Genomic DNA, 16275 nt, shown 5'->3' with positions numbered 1-16275 from the left:
GAGAGAGAGAGATCTGGAAACAGTTCAATACCAAATAGAATAGTAAAAACCTTATACCTTTCAAAATTTGGGAAATAGCGAACAACTCTTGCTTGTCCAAGGATAATTGGTGTATGAGACCCAAATCCAGCATTAAACTCTTCACTGAATTAAAGAAATGCCCATATCACATTAGAAAAAAAAAATTGACTTTCTTATTTTAATCATTCAAGAAGAAGTAAATCAATTATAGTCCAACATGATGTCCTATGGGTATTGAGCATGCAAATGATTAGAAAATGAACAAGCACACCATGTACCTTAGCTTGTTAATCCACACAACCGGGTCACAAGGTTCAGAAATCTGCCGCCATTTCACAGCCACTGAATAAACATCATGCCATGACATCATAAACCGGCCTGTTGATTTTGACTGTGTAATGCCATAAGAAGTTGTGTCTGAGGAGCTGCTAGTGCTACACCCAGCACCACCTCTATTCTGGCTTTGCAAATTGATTCTTTCCCTTCTCCTCGGTCGCTTGCCATTCTTGGATGTGCTTTTATTCGAGTATTTCCATTCCGCTTGAAAGGAACGCCACGCCTTGGAGACCTTCTGTGCAACTTCAATAGCAGCCAATCCTGCCATACGATGCTGGGAGACATAATGAAAATAAATTAGGAGAATTATTGATTGAATGTTTCAAAGCTCTTTAGGAAAGCGAGGAAAATTAAAGAGCATAGGCATGTATCGAGTTATACACACGTTTGACCCAGAAGAAGTTATACATATGTTGAATTGGATGTTTCAGACAAAAATATAACCAACTAAAATGTCTAAATTATAACGTATGATGGTTTTAGAGAGAACAAATAGAGAAACACACTCTCGCACTAAAACTGGTTTGAATGTATCTCATCATCAAATCTATACTAGGGACTATGGTGCCTCGATAATGTGGACAAGCTCCAGAATATTCCATGAGGAAGAACTTGAGTCTTGCTTGATGCACTTGTGGTTAAGAAATTTGCAGACACTACTGAATAACTGTAATTAATATAGCCTTTATACTATTTTCTACACCAGGGCTCAAATTCACTGCAGCATCTGCAGCTTCGGTTATAATTTTTATTTTATTAAAAAAAAAAGGACTTCAGTTGTGTATACATATGAATATATGATTAAGTTGTTCAAATTTAGTGACAAACCAGTTCAACCTTTTCCTCAAGCCAATGGGTTTAATTACAGAAATGCAATTAGTACTAAAAACATATTGGAAAATAGCAAAGAAATGCAATAACAAGTCACAAAAATGGAATTAACTTCAAAAATTACTTGACATTAAAATCACCTGTCGCCTATTTGGTAAGAAACCAGGGCAATCATATTGGATTTTCTCCCCAATGCAATCAGCAGCTTGCAGAAGAGCAGTACTCTGCTTTGTGACTGAAAAATCTAGCTTTTTAAGCTTGTTCTTCTTTAAAGATTCACGCAGGGGGGGTTGCCGGTAAACCTTTTCGCACACATTCTTGGGGTGCAATCTTTTGCACCAGTACTCCTGAAAATTTGATAATGAAAACACAATATACATAAAAGAGGAGAACTAAATATATGGAAACAATTTGTTGCCGATTCTAGTTTAATGATTTAGAAGAGAATGTTTTAGCCTCTATTTGTAATAGCATTGTTGTATATATAGCCAACATAAAGTGCTTTTTAAACACCTCATATTAGTCTCTGTGATTGTGTGCAGATTCCCCAAGAGGATCTTCCATGAAATCGAAGGATTTTTTTTTTTGGGCATAGACTCTTCATTGAGCAAAATTAAAAAAAAATGATTTTGTCAGTTCACATTTTAGCTCATTTCACAATTAGTGGATGAATTTTTTTACACAAGAAAAGATGAGTAATAATTTTTCACATTCTAACCTCATCAGTCACACATAATTGCCAAGAACTTTGGAGTAGCTTCTCCAGTTACCACTTTATACTTCATTGATTACATTTCATGTCTCTTATAACTTATATCATTACTTACAAAATGTCAGCAGCATGCTTTATTTTTGTTGATATTATTGTGCTAAATAGTGAAAGTTTTCTGAACTGACAAGCATGTATCATACTCAAAGAATTTGGACAAAAAAAAAAAAAAAGGATATCACAATCAACTGGAAATAAATGAAATGTAATCCCCACAAGTTATCACCTTGAAAAGAGAATCAATATCTCCATCAATATCAAAGCAGACAAATTCACTGTTGAGTTTTGATGCCGTGTACAGAGCAATCTCTTTCTGAAAGCAAAACAGAATCACAAACTCAAGTCCTATCATACAGATCAGGATAAGAGATGACTAATTTGACTTCACACTTAATGTTTGTCAAGCAATAAACATATATATTCTAATGTGTAAGAAAATGAAATACAAAGCTCATAGTTTCCAAGGTTGCAGAATACATATGTTATATGATGGTAAATGCACATCTAAAAATGCTGCAGTACACGAATGCTTTTAAGTTACTTCTGAATATTATCAATAGTGCTCAAAAGTGCAAGACATGGACCTAATATAAGGGATACAAATTCAAATCAAAATTAAACCTGATAAAAAGCCAGGCATTGCAGCACAAACTTCTCCATTGAGTCTAGTTCCAAATCTAGCACGGCATCATAGTCCTTGACCTGCAACCAATGGATCAATGTGAAATGACTAAAACATACAATTGATATTCCAACTGAACCAAAGAAACATTGTAATACCGCTGGTTTATATTCTCCAATCGCATGGTAGCAGGAAGCCCGCAAATACAAACACTCGATATTTGCACTCTCAATATTCAACCCAGTTGACAACTCTTTAATAGCTTTGCTGCGAAAGAAATCCAGCAATTAAGAAAACAGCCTATCCTATATGCAACTTGAGACAAGAATACATCTTATAATCAGTAAGATATCTCTATAAATATGGCAAAATCACTATTCCTAATCACGCATACCATCATGGAACTATAATGATAACAATTCATTTCAACATACTAAATCTACTGTGTTCTCAGATACAGATTGATATCCGGAATTACTTATGCCCCACAACATAGTGCAAACATTTTGTGTGTACATACTGCTTCGTGGTTACATCATACGGTAATGAATTTTAAAGATAATATGATTTGGAAGCACATACCTGTGTTCTCCCATCCCATGCAGCAGTAGACCTCGCAAATGATATGCTTTGGCAAACCTTTAACATGTAGAGTACATATGGATCAATAACAGAGTCTCAATCAATCACAAACCTGAAGGTAATACTAAACATTAAAAGAACAGGTGACTTGGTTCAGATAATATGCTACCTCCCATCAATTTGTAGAGCTTGGTGAAGACATTCGAAAGCCTTGTTTGGGTTTGCCATATCTTGATAGAACTGCAACAATCGACATGCCCAAGAACAATATTTGTTATAACCGCTCAGTTTAAACCCACAAAAATGGCAAATCTTTTTCACTCTATTGTTGCTATAACTGCAACTGCCCGCATTGCCCATGAGAGCAATACTTGTTCTACGTAAGTAAGTATATAAAATTATAAATGCTTGAACAAATATGCAACTATCCCCAGATTCTAATATCTATTGAGCACTATGGTATTACTGAGCCTTAGTTCCATAAGAAAGTGTTTTCCATCAGTAATGCTGCCATGAGTTGAGGAATAAGAATAGGCAATTAGATCAACTACAGAGTGCTTCATGGAATATTTTCCATGGGTAAACAAGGGGTTTCTCATGGATACCTGGGTTAACTGCACCCATGCCTCAAGGAAATTCCGATCCAGCTGAATTGCTTTTAAATGCGCCTCCTCAGCTCTTTTATATTCACCAATAGATGATAACGCCAAACCCTAGAGATTCCAGAAGTAGTTTAGTAAGAAGTACACGATATTTCCAGGATATGCTACATGGGATACAAGACAACATAATCAATAGGATTTGAATCTTTTAGACTCACCAAATATGTGTATGCAGATGTGTTATCCTTATCAAGTTTCACGCAGGCAGATAGGTCTTCAACAGCAGTATAGAAATCCTTGAACTTGAAATTGGCAATACCTGCAATAAACTACAATGTTAAGGCACTTTCACTTGCCTGAGATCGTCTATTAACATGATTCATTTTGGCCATAACTCAACATGTATACATTATGATATATGTGGTTATATTGACCCATCATGTTACTAGTGTTCCCATAGTATCCATGTCTTACACAGTAAGCATTCATTTTATAAAAGGTAAGCCATAAGAGTTGCAACAACAAGAATTGCAAACTCTTACGGCTGTTATAATATCAGGTTCTGTATAACTTGTTCGCGTACATGTCTTATTCTTATAAAGTTAAGATAAGCGGTGAGAAGATGCAGATAAGAACCAAAAAACAGAATTTAAATTCCTTCTTAAAACCTTTCGAAGAGAATTATGAAACATAACTATAGATGAACAAAAAAAAGGTGTTGGGTTTGAGCAAGATACCCCTTTCATGTAGAATATCTGCTGAATTTGGTTCAAACTCTAATGCCTTGGACAGATCTTCAATGGCCTGGAATTATGAGGGAATAAATTGTGATACATACATGTCAAAACTTTTGTCATAACAAGCATTACGAGCATGATCGGCTTCGCATAATTAAGTCAGAGAAATGGTGTAAAGGCAGGCCCAAATTTTTTAATTTTATATACAATAAAAAGATCTCTTGCCAGTTTGTCTACAACCAACTTTTTTCCTCATTAAACAAAAGTAATTCTTGCACAGGAATAGAAACAGAGCCCTCCACTGATGATAACACAAAACATAAATACACAAATCTTAACAAGCAGCACAGGATTACAAAGAGATGAAAAATTGGGATAGCATAAGCACCTCGGTAAATTCTCCCAGGGCAGCTCGTGCCTGCCCTCTCCTTTTCCATGCCTCAGCAGCTGATGGATTTGTTTCCATGGCCTGAAAGATAAACCAGATCAACTACTTGCATGTAGAGCCAAACTATTATTTCTTTTTCTGTCAGAGATTATCTAGTCAATACCTTTGTAAAATCAGCTATTGCAGCCATAAGTTCTCGTTGGAAAGCATATGCTGTTCCCCTTCCTATTAGTGCCTCTGGATAGTTAGGATCCTCTTTCAATATCTGTCAATAAAATTATACAAAGCTCAATAAATTGCTAATGGACCCCAGAAGATTAAACTAAATAAATCAATCTCTGACCTCTAGACCTGCTCTTCCCATCGACACACAGTAAAGAAACAGGGAAAAGAATGGAACCAATGAAAACAACAGATGGGAAGGCAAGATTCACAGAGCAGACAAATTTCAGCAGGGCTGATATTGCGTGAAATTTTACCTGGTCAAATATAGATATGGCATGAGTATATTTCCCTTCATTAACCTGTAAAAGAGGTCAATAGTGAATTGAACAGAATATCAGCCTCATGACACTGTCAATTGATAATGTACTAACTGTGTGGCAACCAAAAAACAGTACCAAATAAAGGTGTCATTACCTCCGCTATACCCCTTGACAGTCGAAAATCCACACTTATTGACTTGGACTTTGAAATTCTGGTAAAACAGAACTTTTTATTTTTCTTGGACTCGTCACGCATTTCAGATTTACTACTTAACTTGGGGGGAGTGAGGGGACTTTCAGCTAAATCACTTGATTTACTACAAATCAAGGGCAACTTGTTGCATCTATCACTTAAGTCATTACATGCTTCAGATTCATTACTCAATTTTCTGTCAGTATCATGATTTTCATTCATTTGGCTGTCAGACTTCTTCTTCCCTCTGGCTTTAGCACCTATACATCTGTTCTCAATGGACTTGCTCTGAACCTCAGATGTACTAGGTGATTCACGAGAGCTGTCATGGTTTCCATTTGTTTGGCTATCAAACTTCTTCTTTCCCTTGGCCTTATCAACTTCTCCATTGCACATGTTATCATTAGACTTGCTATGAACCTCAGTGGTTGATTCACTGTGTAATTGGGATTGATCACTCAAATTACTTTGATCCGTACAAGTTTCACTTGATATCCCATTCACATGTGGTCTGGATTCAGATAAAAGCGTAGCTGACACAGCCTCTGTTGCATGGTTTTTGTTTTCCCCTTTTTCCTGTTCTGCAGTTGATAAGAGCTCTTTCAGCTCTAGCAATTGCTTCAAATCTGCAGACTGACGCAATGCATGCTCATACCCCTGCTCCCAAACCAAAATAGCATCCTCTTTCCTTCCAAGAGCAGAAAACGCACGACCTGAAGGACAAAGATTGCAAGAATGACTTGGCCAGGACTATTACAGTGATTCATCTACTGATTTCTTTACATAGATGTTGCTAAAATTATTAAGAAACAGAACTAAAAAAAAACGAAATAGCCTTGATAACTTGTAATCCTGACAAATTGAACTTCGGCATAAATAACTGCAGTTTCCGTTATATTTCATTTCACATTCCTCATAACACTATATTATAAGTTTATCACATCCTTGAATCAAAATTCCGGTTCTCTTTTTCATGCTTAAATGCATCTTCATACACAATTCGAAATAAAAAACTAATAAAAAGGAATATCAAATTGCAAATCCGATCAGCTATGCCATACAACTAAATTCATATTCAAACTACATAGCTGGACAGTGCGCGACGTAATGCCAGTTCACAGAATGTGATATCTGTACTCTAATTTGTATAATCAAACTTAATTATCAGCTAATCTCTAATAATCCGAATTTCGTGAAGCTTAAATAAATTTGCAGAAGAATTGTAGCTCAAATTATGCCGAAAATAATAGGGAGCAAAACCTTTGAAAATGTAAGCTTGAAGGAGCGCGGGGTCGAGCTGAAGCGCCCTATCGCAATCCTTCACCACATGCTTGTGCAGCTCCAGTTGGCTGTAACAGAAGGCTCTGTTGCTGCAAAAACACCACCACTCAAATCGATCAGAGAAACCGAAAAAAATCGAATCCGAAAAATCGAGGATCAGCGCGGCTCGGAATGCGAGAGAATCGCCGGCGAATTGAATTGAATTGAATTGGAGCTCAGAGAGTGAGAGAACGAACCAGATGTCCTGGATGGAAGAGGAGCTGGAGAGGAGCGAGTCGAGGACTCGGATGGCCTTGGACCAGTCGCGCGAGCTGCAGAGCTTGGCGAGCTCGACCCGCTCGGAGATAGCTGCCATTTCGCGGTGGCCGGAGCGAGTTGACTCGGACGGATCGGGAGGAGGGAGCGGCACTCGCTCGCTCTGTGTGTGGATTTTTTCTTCTCTTCTTGGGATTTTAGCTTGTTGATGCTGATGTTCGTTTCTTAGGATCAACGGCTTCTGGCGCAGGAGGAAAAGAGTTGGGGGTTAAAAGGGGGAGAGGGGTATAATGGGAAGAGGCCGGATAGGAGGAATGTGGACCAACTCTGGGCTTCATTTTGTATCATTTGTATGGGTTTTTCCTATAAAGAGCTTGGGCTTCAATGCCCGACCTTATGCTATTATTGGGCCTGCTTTCTCACATAAAAGGGTAATTCAGAGTCAAGACGAAACTACAACCTCGACCGTGAAGAACTAATGTGGAACACGTACCTGTTTCTATCTAGAGCCCTCATGTAATAATTCTCGCAATAGGATTTACACATCGCGAGACTAAATGCATGATTGTTGGTAAGGATGATCGAATTTGAATTAGGGTTCAATCATGTACAAGCACGCTCATATCAACTAAACCAACTTACGTGAGTTGTGATAATGGTTTTTCATGAAAAATTTAAAGGTGAGGACAAGAAGGGCTACGTGAATGAAACAAGAATACAATCTTAAAGCCAGATGAATTCATCACTAGCTTGATCCTTGGAAATAAAAATTGCAGAAGAAGATCGATTCACTATCCACTTATGACCCACATAATCGAAATCATATTTTGTTATGTTCGAGGCAAAATGAAGTATTGTGTTACCCTATTTCTCACAAAATTCACATTCATATATTGTTTGGGACTAACTTTACATGCAGTATATGGTAACATGAAAGTACAGATCCAATACATCATGATTATCAATTTTATTACATCAAAACTAAAAATACATAACTACGAGCTCATTCATGAATCAAAATAGAAATTCACTTTTGCATTGAAAAATTGATGCCGCTCGGTTCTTGTTTATCGAGATCATTTATGCACATGATTTTAGTTAAGATATTGCATTTTTGTTAGGGCCTTGGATCGAGAGTGTTATCTTGCAAGCACACATGTGTGGGGACTAACATGTGTTTTAGGACACTGTATTTGCAAACCTCTCTCACAAGTTTGTTCATCAATATCATTTATATATTAAAATTGATATATCTTATTGCAGTATGTGTTTAAGATACAAATTTATCTTCAATCCTATCATCTATTTTCTTATCTGTCAACGTTAAATATCGTTATATCTATATACATGATTGCATATATATATATATATATATATATATATATATATATATATATATATATATATATATATCTTGATTCAGTGACTACGGAATAACAAAACCTACAATAATATACATTTTTTCAAACACATTTATTCGTTCAAATGCAAATGGGAATATGGGATATCATTTCCTGGAAGGAGTGAGACGTTGGCACAACAGCTTCCATACCTTCCTATGACGCTTCCATGTGAGTCTATAAGTTTGAACACTTATCCAACGAGGGACCCCAAACACCATCACATGTTAAAACGAAAATCAACTATCCCCAGACCACCTAATGACCACCCCTCCTCATTTCACACAAAAACCACATAACATTTGACTTAAACTTCATTACACCGCAATATCATGCCTAATGTGGCGGAGCAGCACCGGGATCACAATATCCGGCGAGCTCAGCTGGGGAAGATGCCCGTCTGACGACATCACCTCCACGATCGACTCACCCCCCAAATTCTGGTGTAGATACTCCGTCACCACCACAGGCACCGCCAAGTCCTTAACACTTTGCAATATGTGGCACGGCACCGTGACCATGCCGATGACCTGCCTCATGTCGCTTTGGAAAATGGTCTGAGCCACGCTGAGGGCTATGTCTGGCCTCATGTTGAATAGGGTCCGGCTGAACTCCTGGACGGCTACCGAGTCCATGTCGCCGCCCACGGCAAGCGGTGCGAAGCCGGAACACCAAGCCTTGTAGTTTGAGCGGATGGCTTCGAAGAGTTGCTCTAGGTCTTCTTGCTCGAACCCCCCGTAGTAGTCCGAGTCGTTCAGATACCTAAAAGGGAGACATAATTAAGGAAGTAATTAACTAAGACTGGTAAGTGATCTAAGCACTTAACTGATGCTTAGAATCATAGCTAAATAATTCTATTTAGAAGAAGAAGATGATGTAAATGATTGAAGGGTACGTGTAGCAAGATCATGGTTAAACCCGTATACATAAAATCAAACTGAAAATTTTATAGCGTTTCGGAATAGACAAAAGTTCTTCGGTGCATTGAAGTCCTCTATTATGAAGATGAAAATAGTTAAATTAAGGAAAATGATTTTAGGTCTTATTAAGGCCTAAGATTTTAGGCCTTAAATCTATGCAGTATGCCAAATCATTTAGACACATCACATATTAAAAATCTTATGTCATGTAATACTTAAGTATAAATATCATCTTACCATTTGGTCTATTTCAAACAATGACTAATAAATTTCAGTTTTTCATTGAAAAATAAAACTATTTTAGCTTTCCTTCTTCTAAATATCTAATTAAAAAAAAAAATATAACATCAAAATAACATTATATTATATATTTATAATACATGTATATTATAAAAAAAAATATACATGTATATTATATAAATAATCTGTATGTAAATCATTTAGAGAAATTATTTGTATATAAATTATTTTTTGGACGAATTATAGAAAATTTTGATGAATTATAATTGTTTTTTGGACGAATTAGGGTTAGGGTTAGAGTTTATTTGACAAAACTAATTATTATTTAAAAAATAGTTAATCTTCATATTAAGAAACATTCCTTATATTATACATAATTAGTGGTTGCTATTAATATATAATATTTGTTTCCATTACCTAATAAAGTACATTAATATCATTGATTCATCCCTTAAAATCTAAAACGAAATAGAAATGGTAAAATTGGTTATGCAATGTTTTGATTTGACAAGATATATTATGTGGAATCAAAAATAAATATTTTTATTTATTTACTTGGCATGACACATAGGATTAAAGCCATAAATTTTAGGCCTTATTAAGACCCTCTAACACTATCCTTAAATTAATTCAACGACTACTGAATCTAGATGTTCAAGATACAATTAAACATACGAGAAGCGTGGTCTAAAGAAATGAGCTAAAATTGTAAAATCAGAATTCGTAAAACTGTTTTTCGATCAGCTATGTACTAACAAAAACTACTAATTAGGCAACATATCATGCTTGAATTAGCACGCTGGTTTTTACGTCTTTGATCCAATTAATCAACCTTCTTGAGTAATTAGGATTCAATAACCAAACGTTCCCATCAATCATCTGTTTAATTCAGCATTAGAAAAATCCAGAAAAAGACCTAATAGTTTAGAATAAAAATGATTGAGATTTGAGAGTTACCCAATATACAAATCCAATCCCAATTTTCAAAGATTAACAGAATGGCTTTGCACCCAGTATATACTAATTGACTTAATTAACAACCATAATAAATTAACTAACATAAACAGATCCAGCATCTACCTTGGCGAGGCGGCGATCATAACAAGCTTGGTGAAAAGGTCCGGCCTCATGACGGCTGCGATGGCGCCAATCATGCCGGAAACAGAGTGGCCCACAAAGATGCAACTCTCGACCTGAAACTCCTCGAGGATGGCGAGTAAGTCGTACGCGTAGCCCTCGAGCGTGGAGTAGCGGTCGAAGTCGAAGTAGTCGGGGTTGGTCGTTCCGGCGCCCATGTTGTCGTACATGAGAACCTTGTAGTCGTCGACAAGGTGGGGGACAAGGTGCTTCCAGACTGACTGGTCGGTTCCGAACCCGTGGGCGAGGACTATGATCCGCTGACCCGACCCGAGAACCCGTACGTTGTGAGCTTCCTCTACAATTCCCATTTTCAATTCTCTCTGGATATCTGATATGATGGGTGAGGTGGTTTTGTTGGGTTTTTCTTTCAGGGTTTTGGGTCGACGGGGAAGAACTGGCACCACATATAAAGGATGCCTGAGGTGGTAGAGGGACGAGAGGTGTTATTGGTTGGTGCTTGGTGTAGGGAATCTTAGAGTAGGGTGTCAAAGCTATACTATTTGTTTAGTATTCGACGTATTTATATACGGACACTAGAGGAGGAGGCTCTAGAGCAACCATCCCACTTGGACTATCAAGTATGAACAACTTGACGTGGTATGGACCTTACGGTGTTAAGTACTGCCGGCCGGGCTGGAGTCGAAACCATCCCACTTGCGACGGATTTGTAAGTTTGTTTTCATATAGGGTTATCTTCTTTACGTAAGGTCGTGAGTGACGTAAAATATGAGCATCTAGAAACATTTAGTCTAGTGGTAAGACATTTCTCGCCAACAAAATGTTAATTAAGATGTGAAGTTTACATAGATCAAAAGAGCATTCAGAACTTGTTTAAGTAATTATATATATCACTAGTCTTGTGATTACAAACCGAAACAACTAAATTGTTCGTTTTCATCATAAACTTGCCGCGATTGGCTCTATATATACAGCTAGATTTGTACCATTATATATATATATCATTGCCCATACATGTTCATGAGAGAAGAAAGAAGAAGAGAAAAACTTGTTTGTTCACGATTGGTGAGGGAGTTCAAGCCGGCCGAACACCTAACTAAACCCGAACGACGGTTGCGACGGTTAATTGCCTGATTTTGGTAGAACACCGACCCTAGCAGAACGATCTTTTTCTGTTTTGCTGGACTAGTGAATGCAGATGATCTTGGTCATGGATTAGAGTGTGGTTGAACTCAAACATATCGTACTAACTAATCTGATGTGATGAACCCAATTACTACCCAACGCTACTGTCATTACATCCGATCACAAAATTATTGGTAGGAGTTGAACAGACACAGAGACACTTGGATATTTGACGTGTCGCCAACCAAACCAGAAGGGTACAAAGTGTTAATAATTTTAGAGTGAGACCGATGATGGCTACTGATACTGCCTTCCTGTGAAACCGCCAACGATTCCATGCAAGGTGGGGGGACTTCTATTTTGGGAAACACCAGGGCTTCCTTGCATGTGGGGCAACTACGTCTCACTGCCACAGCTCATAGATATTTGTGTGTAATCTGTTTTACACGTGGAGCTCTGTTTTAGCTACTCAGTGGATATCAGAGATTTCATACAATCATACTCATGAGCCGCCTGCATTATTGGGGTGTTCTATCTCTAGTGCTGCAATTTTCTTACGGGTTCTGGAAGCAAGATCTTATAAGATCTTTCTTATTTATAGGGACATTTGAGGATAACAGATTGCATCTGATTTTTTTTGTTTCTTGGCTTCGAAATTTATGGTTCTTCACATGCAAATGAATTGAGCAAGCACATGATGTTCCCCTTTGAATCTTTCATATACACAAGTAAACCCAGATGACTAATGGTTGCAGTGTGGAGGTGTATTCTGAACACCTTGGCTAGAGCTGAAGCGATATTTGAGAGTGAACCGTGCGAGAATCAAAAATGCAGCCACTCGCCTAAGCTATCGGCACTGTGAAGGTCGCGGTTAAGCTGGGATTTGGAATGACAATGGCACAGAATGGAAAAACATTGCGATAACAGTAATAAAAGGTCATATAGATTGCATTGTAAAAGATAAGATATTCTCTATTCTTAGGGTTCTGGTCTTTCGATCACCATGGACAATGGGAATCTGATCATCCCTATTTCTTTTCAGAATCAGAACAAAAACTAGAAGCAGCATGATACAGTTGAAATAATAGTTGTTGAAGCTCACTCCTTGGGCAAAATAAAGAGGGATTTATCTGATCTGGTTTGTCAGGAGTAACATAAATTTGATATGAACATGTGAATATCCCAGAATATACATCAAGTGGAACAAATTATGTATTGACCAGAGAAAGCTGAAAATGAGGTCAAAGCTCAGAGCCGAGAAATCAACAGCACCTTTAATCTGTCATTTCTCATCTACCAATCTATGTACAATAAACTTTCATGTAAAATCACATAAAAACCACGCTTCTTCTACAAAATGCACCTCATTTTTTAAGTTCTCATCTTATAAACAAAAACAAGTGCATATTCATGAGCGTCTGGTTTTCTCAGGGAAATGAATCAAGGGAGCCAACTGCTTCATCATCATTATTTGAAAAGATATCAACAGGAACACTAGTGCAGGTAAAAAGGCTGTTATCTGTAGCATTTAGGGAAGTTTGTGTATGATCCAGGAATATCACAATTACAGTGATATCATCGTGGAAATGGCGCCTTACCCCCTTTTCAAGTTTCTTTATATCGTCATATCTCATTTCTCTTTTTCTCGCAGCCTCCTCAATGGCAGTTCTTACCAGTCGCTTTGCTATTCCCTGGAATTAATTTTAATCAAGGATCAATATCTGATCAACTACAACTCTTGAATCTTTTTGAGAAGTTGCAACTCTTGCTGTTGATATTGAAAGACCAGATCTCAAGGAAAATGTTGAACAAAATCGAGGTAATACTTACAACTCTTGGATTTTTTGAGACGATTTTAACAGCTGCTTCATCACTCAAATGCTCCCAGAGACCGTCTGTTGCAAATATCAAAAACATATCCTCGGGTCGCAATTTTCTAACCAATATTGAGGGTACAGCTGTCATTACAGGCCTCTTTAAAGGAACAGGTATACCGAAGCGGAAGAGCGGATCTCTGTTAAACTCAGGTTTCTTCAAGTAGACATCTCCGATTGATCTAGAGACCTACAAGGTGAACATTTAATCATATCATACACAGGACAAATACCGACAAAAAGATAGCAACATAGTTCAACAATAATTCATTTACTTTTACAAGATTTCTAGAATCACTAAAGTTGACTACACAGGAACTAAATGTTTCACAGAAAGCGATACGTAACATTATATTCATGTAACTTTATGTCTGCTTCCATAATGAGCCTGAAATTTGTCGTGGCACTCAATTTCCTATGCTAGTGCACTCCAAAAAGATCACATGTTATATCAGCTCAACCATGATTTTGACCAGTCACTACCTATTATCAGGTTTTCATGTGAATTCCATGAAAAACCACAACTGTTTGCCTAAAGCAGTTGAATGTTGGCTGCCTAGAAAGTAGCCACAGATAGAAGGGCATCAACTGGACGGAGGAACAATACCATATCCACATTTAAAAGCGGAATTTTCCGTCATGGACCTTAGAAAGAAAAAATATGGTTGCAAGGACCTAGTCTTTGAAAAGATATCTTCAAATAATGCACCTAAGCGGAGCAGGATCACATCATTATAGGACGAGGTTCATGCTTTGGAACAGTCAACGATAATGGGAAACATGAGAAGATTAACATAGCATTATCTTACAATCAATCTCCTCTTCATGCACTGACAATCACGGAATGCAGAGTATGAGCCACTCATTTCCACAATGCTCATATCAGAATGTTTCACTAAATTAGCAGTTGCTGACCAAATTCCCCCAACTTCTAATTCAGTGATGGAAAACCTATTAGCATCAAAGCAATCATAACAATACCAGACCAAGCATGAATCCCATATTCTACAACAGCAAAAGTAACAGATAAACCAATCTGATATTTCATTACTCATTCAATTGCATCCAACAGAACTCAAAACCAGAAAAGCTAATCAATACTCATCTCTAACATGATCAATATGGTAAAAACCACATCTATTACCTGTATAATGCCCTTAATTCGCCAAACCCCACGAGTATAAACCACAATGTGTGAATCATCAGGGTGAAGATCCTTAACCTCCCTCCTCACCTCCTCCACTCCAACATTGTGATCCGTAGACAACCTCTCTGCCACCACCGTCGGCCCATCCATTGCTCTCCGACCAAGAACTGCCCTCGAATCTCCGAGATTAGCAACATACAAAACATCATTCGTAATTGCGCCAACAAGACAACAAGAACCAACAGAAGCAATCCTTGGCCGTGTCCGCCATGACTGCTTGACCAAGTCCATAAACTCTTCCTCAGTTGCATCAAACGCTTTCCTAATCACATCCTCTGATAGTCCACCTTGCTCATTTGAAAACCCTGAACATCAATAAAACAAAGTTGAAATTTCAGCAAAAGTACAAAACTCATCTTTTTAACCAAAAAGTTGCAAACTTCGAAAAATCAAAACACACCCATCTGAATCTCATTGTTTCCTGATCAAACCTACACTAAATAAAATATAACAATCACAAAACTCTTCAAAATTCAATACCTAACTAATTTACATGGTATTATCCAAAAACATGAACAAGGGTACTTCTGCTTACTCTGAATAAAGGGGAATAGCCTCTGAGTGATGAATCTAGAAGCTTCAGGACCACCATGTCCATCGTAAACACCAACATACGTGGCAGAAGGAGAAGTAAACACCTGTCCCTGATCTTCCAAAGCTGAATTAGCTTGAACAACAGCAATAGAATACTCCCCAGAATAGTGAGGCTTCAAGTCCATGTGCCATAGAAGCTCATCATCTCCACCTCCAAAGCACTTCTCCAATGGCCTCCTACACATCTCCAACATCATTTCCAAAATTGGGTTTCCAATTTGGGTACCTGGGCCTCTCTGTTTCAGTCTCAAAAGCCCCAAAGTCTCAATCTTTGGTTCTGGGTCACTCTGGTTTTATTTGCTTTGACTCCCAAAGCTGCAAACTTTGGTTCTGAAAAATGTGGTTTTGGGAGAGATGAGAGATTATAGAGGAAAAGTAGACGTGGGTTTTGGTTTGGTGGTAGTTCTAGAATTTGGAATAAAGAGACCAAGAGAGAGAGAGAGAGAGGGACGTGGGGATTCCGTGTGGATTATTTTATTTTCTTTTTAAAGATGAAGACTTTGATGGGTTTTTATAAAAATGGTGAAGAGGAATTTAGATTTTTAGAGGGTTTTTGGAATGTGGAGGTTTGTATTGACATCGAATGGTTCAAAGTAAGCGGTTTTGGAATGGACGAGAAAACTCATGTGGTGTTCTTGTCACAGATAGGCAAAGAGGAAAGGGAAAGGGAAAGGGAAAGGGAATCGAATTGTTTAAAGGGGAAGAATCAAAGTGT

At 37.7% G+C, this 16275-nt stretch overlaps 3 protein-coding genes across 3 annotated transcripts in view; all 3 read right to left on the bottom strand.

Annotated features, from left to right (window-relative positions):
- Positions 1–7319, bottom strand: part of LOC101300950 (tetratricopeptide repeat protein 13-like) — a 10197-nt gene extending 2878 nt beyond the window's left edge. The window contains exons 1-17 of the mRNA XM_004287926.1: positions 7084–7319; positions 6827–6936; positions 5528–6279; positions 5368–5412; positions 5052–5153; positions 4889–4969; positions 4501–4567; positions 3982–4082; positions 3767–3874; positions 3331–3401; positions 3162–3218; positions 2738–2846; positions 2579–2659; positions 2184–2270; positions 1329–1535; positions 300–631; positions 58–144 (exon numbers count right to left, since the gene is read on the bottom strand). Of these exons, the coding sequence (XP_004287974.1) occupies positions 58–144; positions 300–631; positions 1329–1535; positions 2184–2270; positions 2579–2659; positions 2738–2846; positions 3162–3218; positions 3331–3401; positions 3767–3874; positions 3982–4082; positions 4501–4567; positions 4889–4969; positions 5052–5153; positions 5368–5412; positions 5528–6279; positions 6827–6936; positions 7084–7202 (2516 nt within the window). The 5' untranslated portion in view covers positions 7203–7319. The remainder of the gene's footprint in view (positions 1–57; positions 145–299; positions 632–1328; positions 1536–2183; positions 2271–2578; positions 2660–2737; positions 2847–3161; positions 3219–3330; positions 3402–3766; positions 3875–3981; positions 4083–4500; positions 4568–4888; positions 4970–5051; positions 5154–5367; positions 5413–5527; positions 6280–6826; positions 6937–7083) is intronic.
- A 1242-nt stretch (positions 7320–8561) lies between these two features.
- Positions 8562–11388, bottom strand: LOC101300661 (sigma factor SigB regulation protein RsbQ-like). The gene is made up of 2 exons (XM_004287925.1): positions 10743–11388; positions 8562–9264 (listed from the first exon to the last, which is right to left on the bottom strand). Exons 1-2 carry the CDS (start codon positions 11108–11110, stop codon positions 8820–8822), a joined length of 813 nt encoding a protein of 270 aa, XP_004287973.1. The 5' UTR covers positions 11111–11388; the 3' UTR covers positions 8562–8819.
- A 1445-nt stretch (positions 11389–12833) lies between these two features.
- LOC101300385 (probable protein phosphatase 2C 78-like) lies at positions 12834–16011 on the bottom strand. Its single transcript, XM_004287924.1, has 4 exons — positions 15502–16011; positions 14904–15271; positions 13716–13949; positions 12834–13576 (listed from the first exon to the last, which is right to left on the bottom strand). Exons 1-4 carry the CDS (start codon positions 15755–15757, stop codon positions 13313–13315), a joined length of 1122 nt encoding a protein of 373 aa, XP_004287972.1. The 5' UTR covers positions 15758–16011; the 3' UTR covers positions 12834–13312.
- Positions 16012–16275: the final 264 nt, after the last annotated feature.

The sequence above is a fragment of the Fragaria vesca genome, linkage group LG1 (genome assembly GCF_000184155.1).
Source record: "Fragaria vesca subsp. vesca linkage group LG1, FraVesHawaii_1.0, whole genome shotgun sequence".
NCBI classification, from domain to species: domain Eukaryota; kingdom Viridiplantae; phylum Streptophyta; class Magnoliopsida; order Rosales; family Rosaceae; genus Fragaria; species Fragaria vesca.
Note: the sequence above shows the minus strand (reverse complement) of the source record. Positions and strands in the feature narration are given on the sequence as shown.

What these genes read in the sequence shown, in the direction of transcription:
- LOC101300661 (XM_004287925.1), bottom strand. Translation starts at nt 11,110, where the DNA reads ATGGGAATTGTAGAGGAAGCTCACAACGTACGGGTTCTCGGGTCGGGT. An exon ending in ATGATCGCCGCCTCGCCAAG is followed by an intron (nt 9,265 to 10,742) that starts GTAGATGCTGGA and finishes TCTCCCTTTTAG; the next exon opens with GTATCTGAACGACTCGGACT.
- LOC101300385 (XM_004287924.1), bottom strand. Translation starts at nt 15,757, where the DNA reads ATGATGTTGGAGATGTGTAGGAGGCCATTGGAGAAGTGCTTTGGAGGT. An exon ending in GAATTAAGGGCATTATACAG is followed by an intron (nt 13,950 to 14,903) that starts GTAATAGATGTG and finishes TTCACCTTGTAG; the next exon opens with GTCTCTAGATCAATCGGAGA. An exon ending in TCTCAAAAAATCCAAGAGTT is followed by an intron (nt 13,577 to 13,715) that starts GTAAGTATTACC and finishes AATTAATTCCAG; the next exon opens with GGAATAGCAAAGCGACTGGT.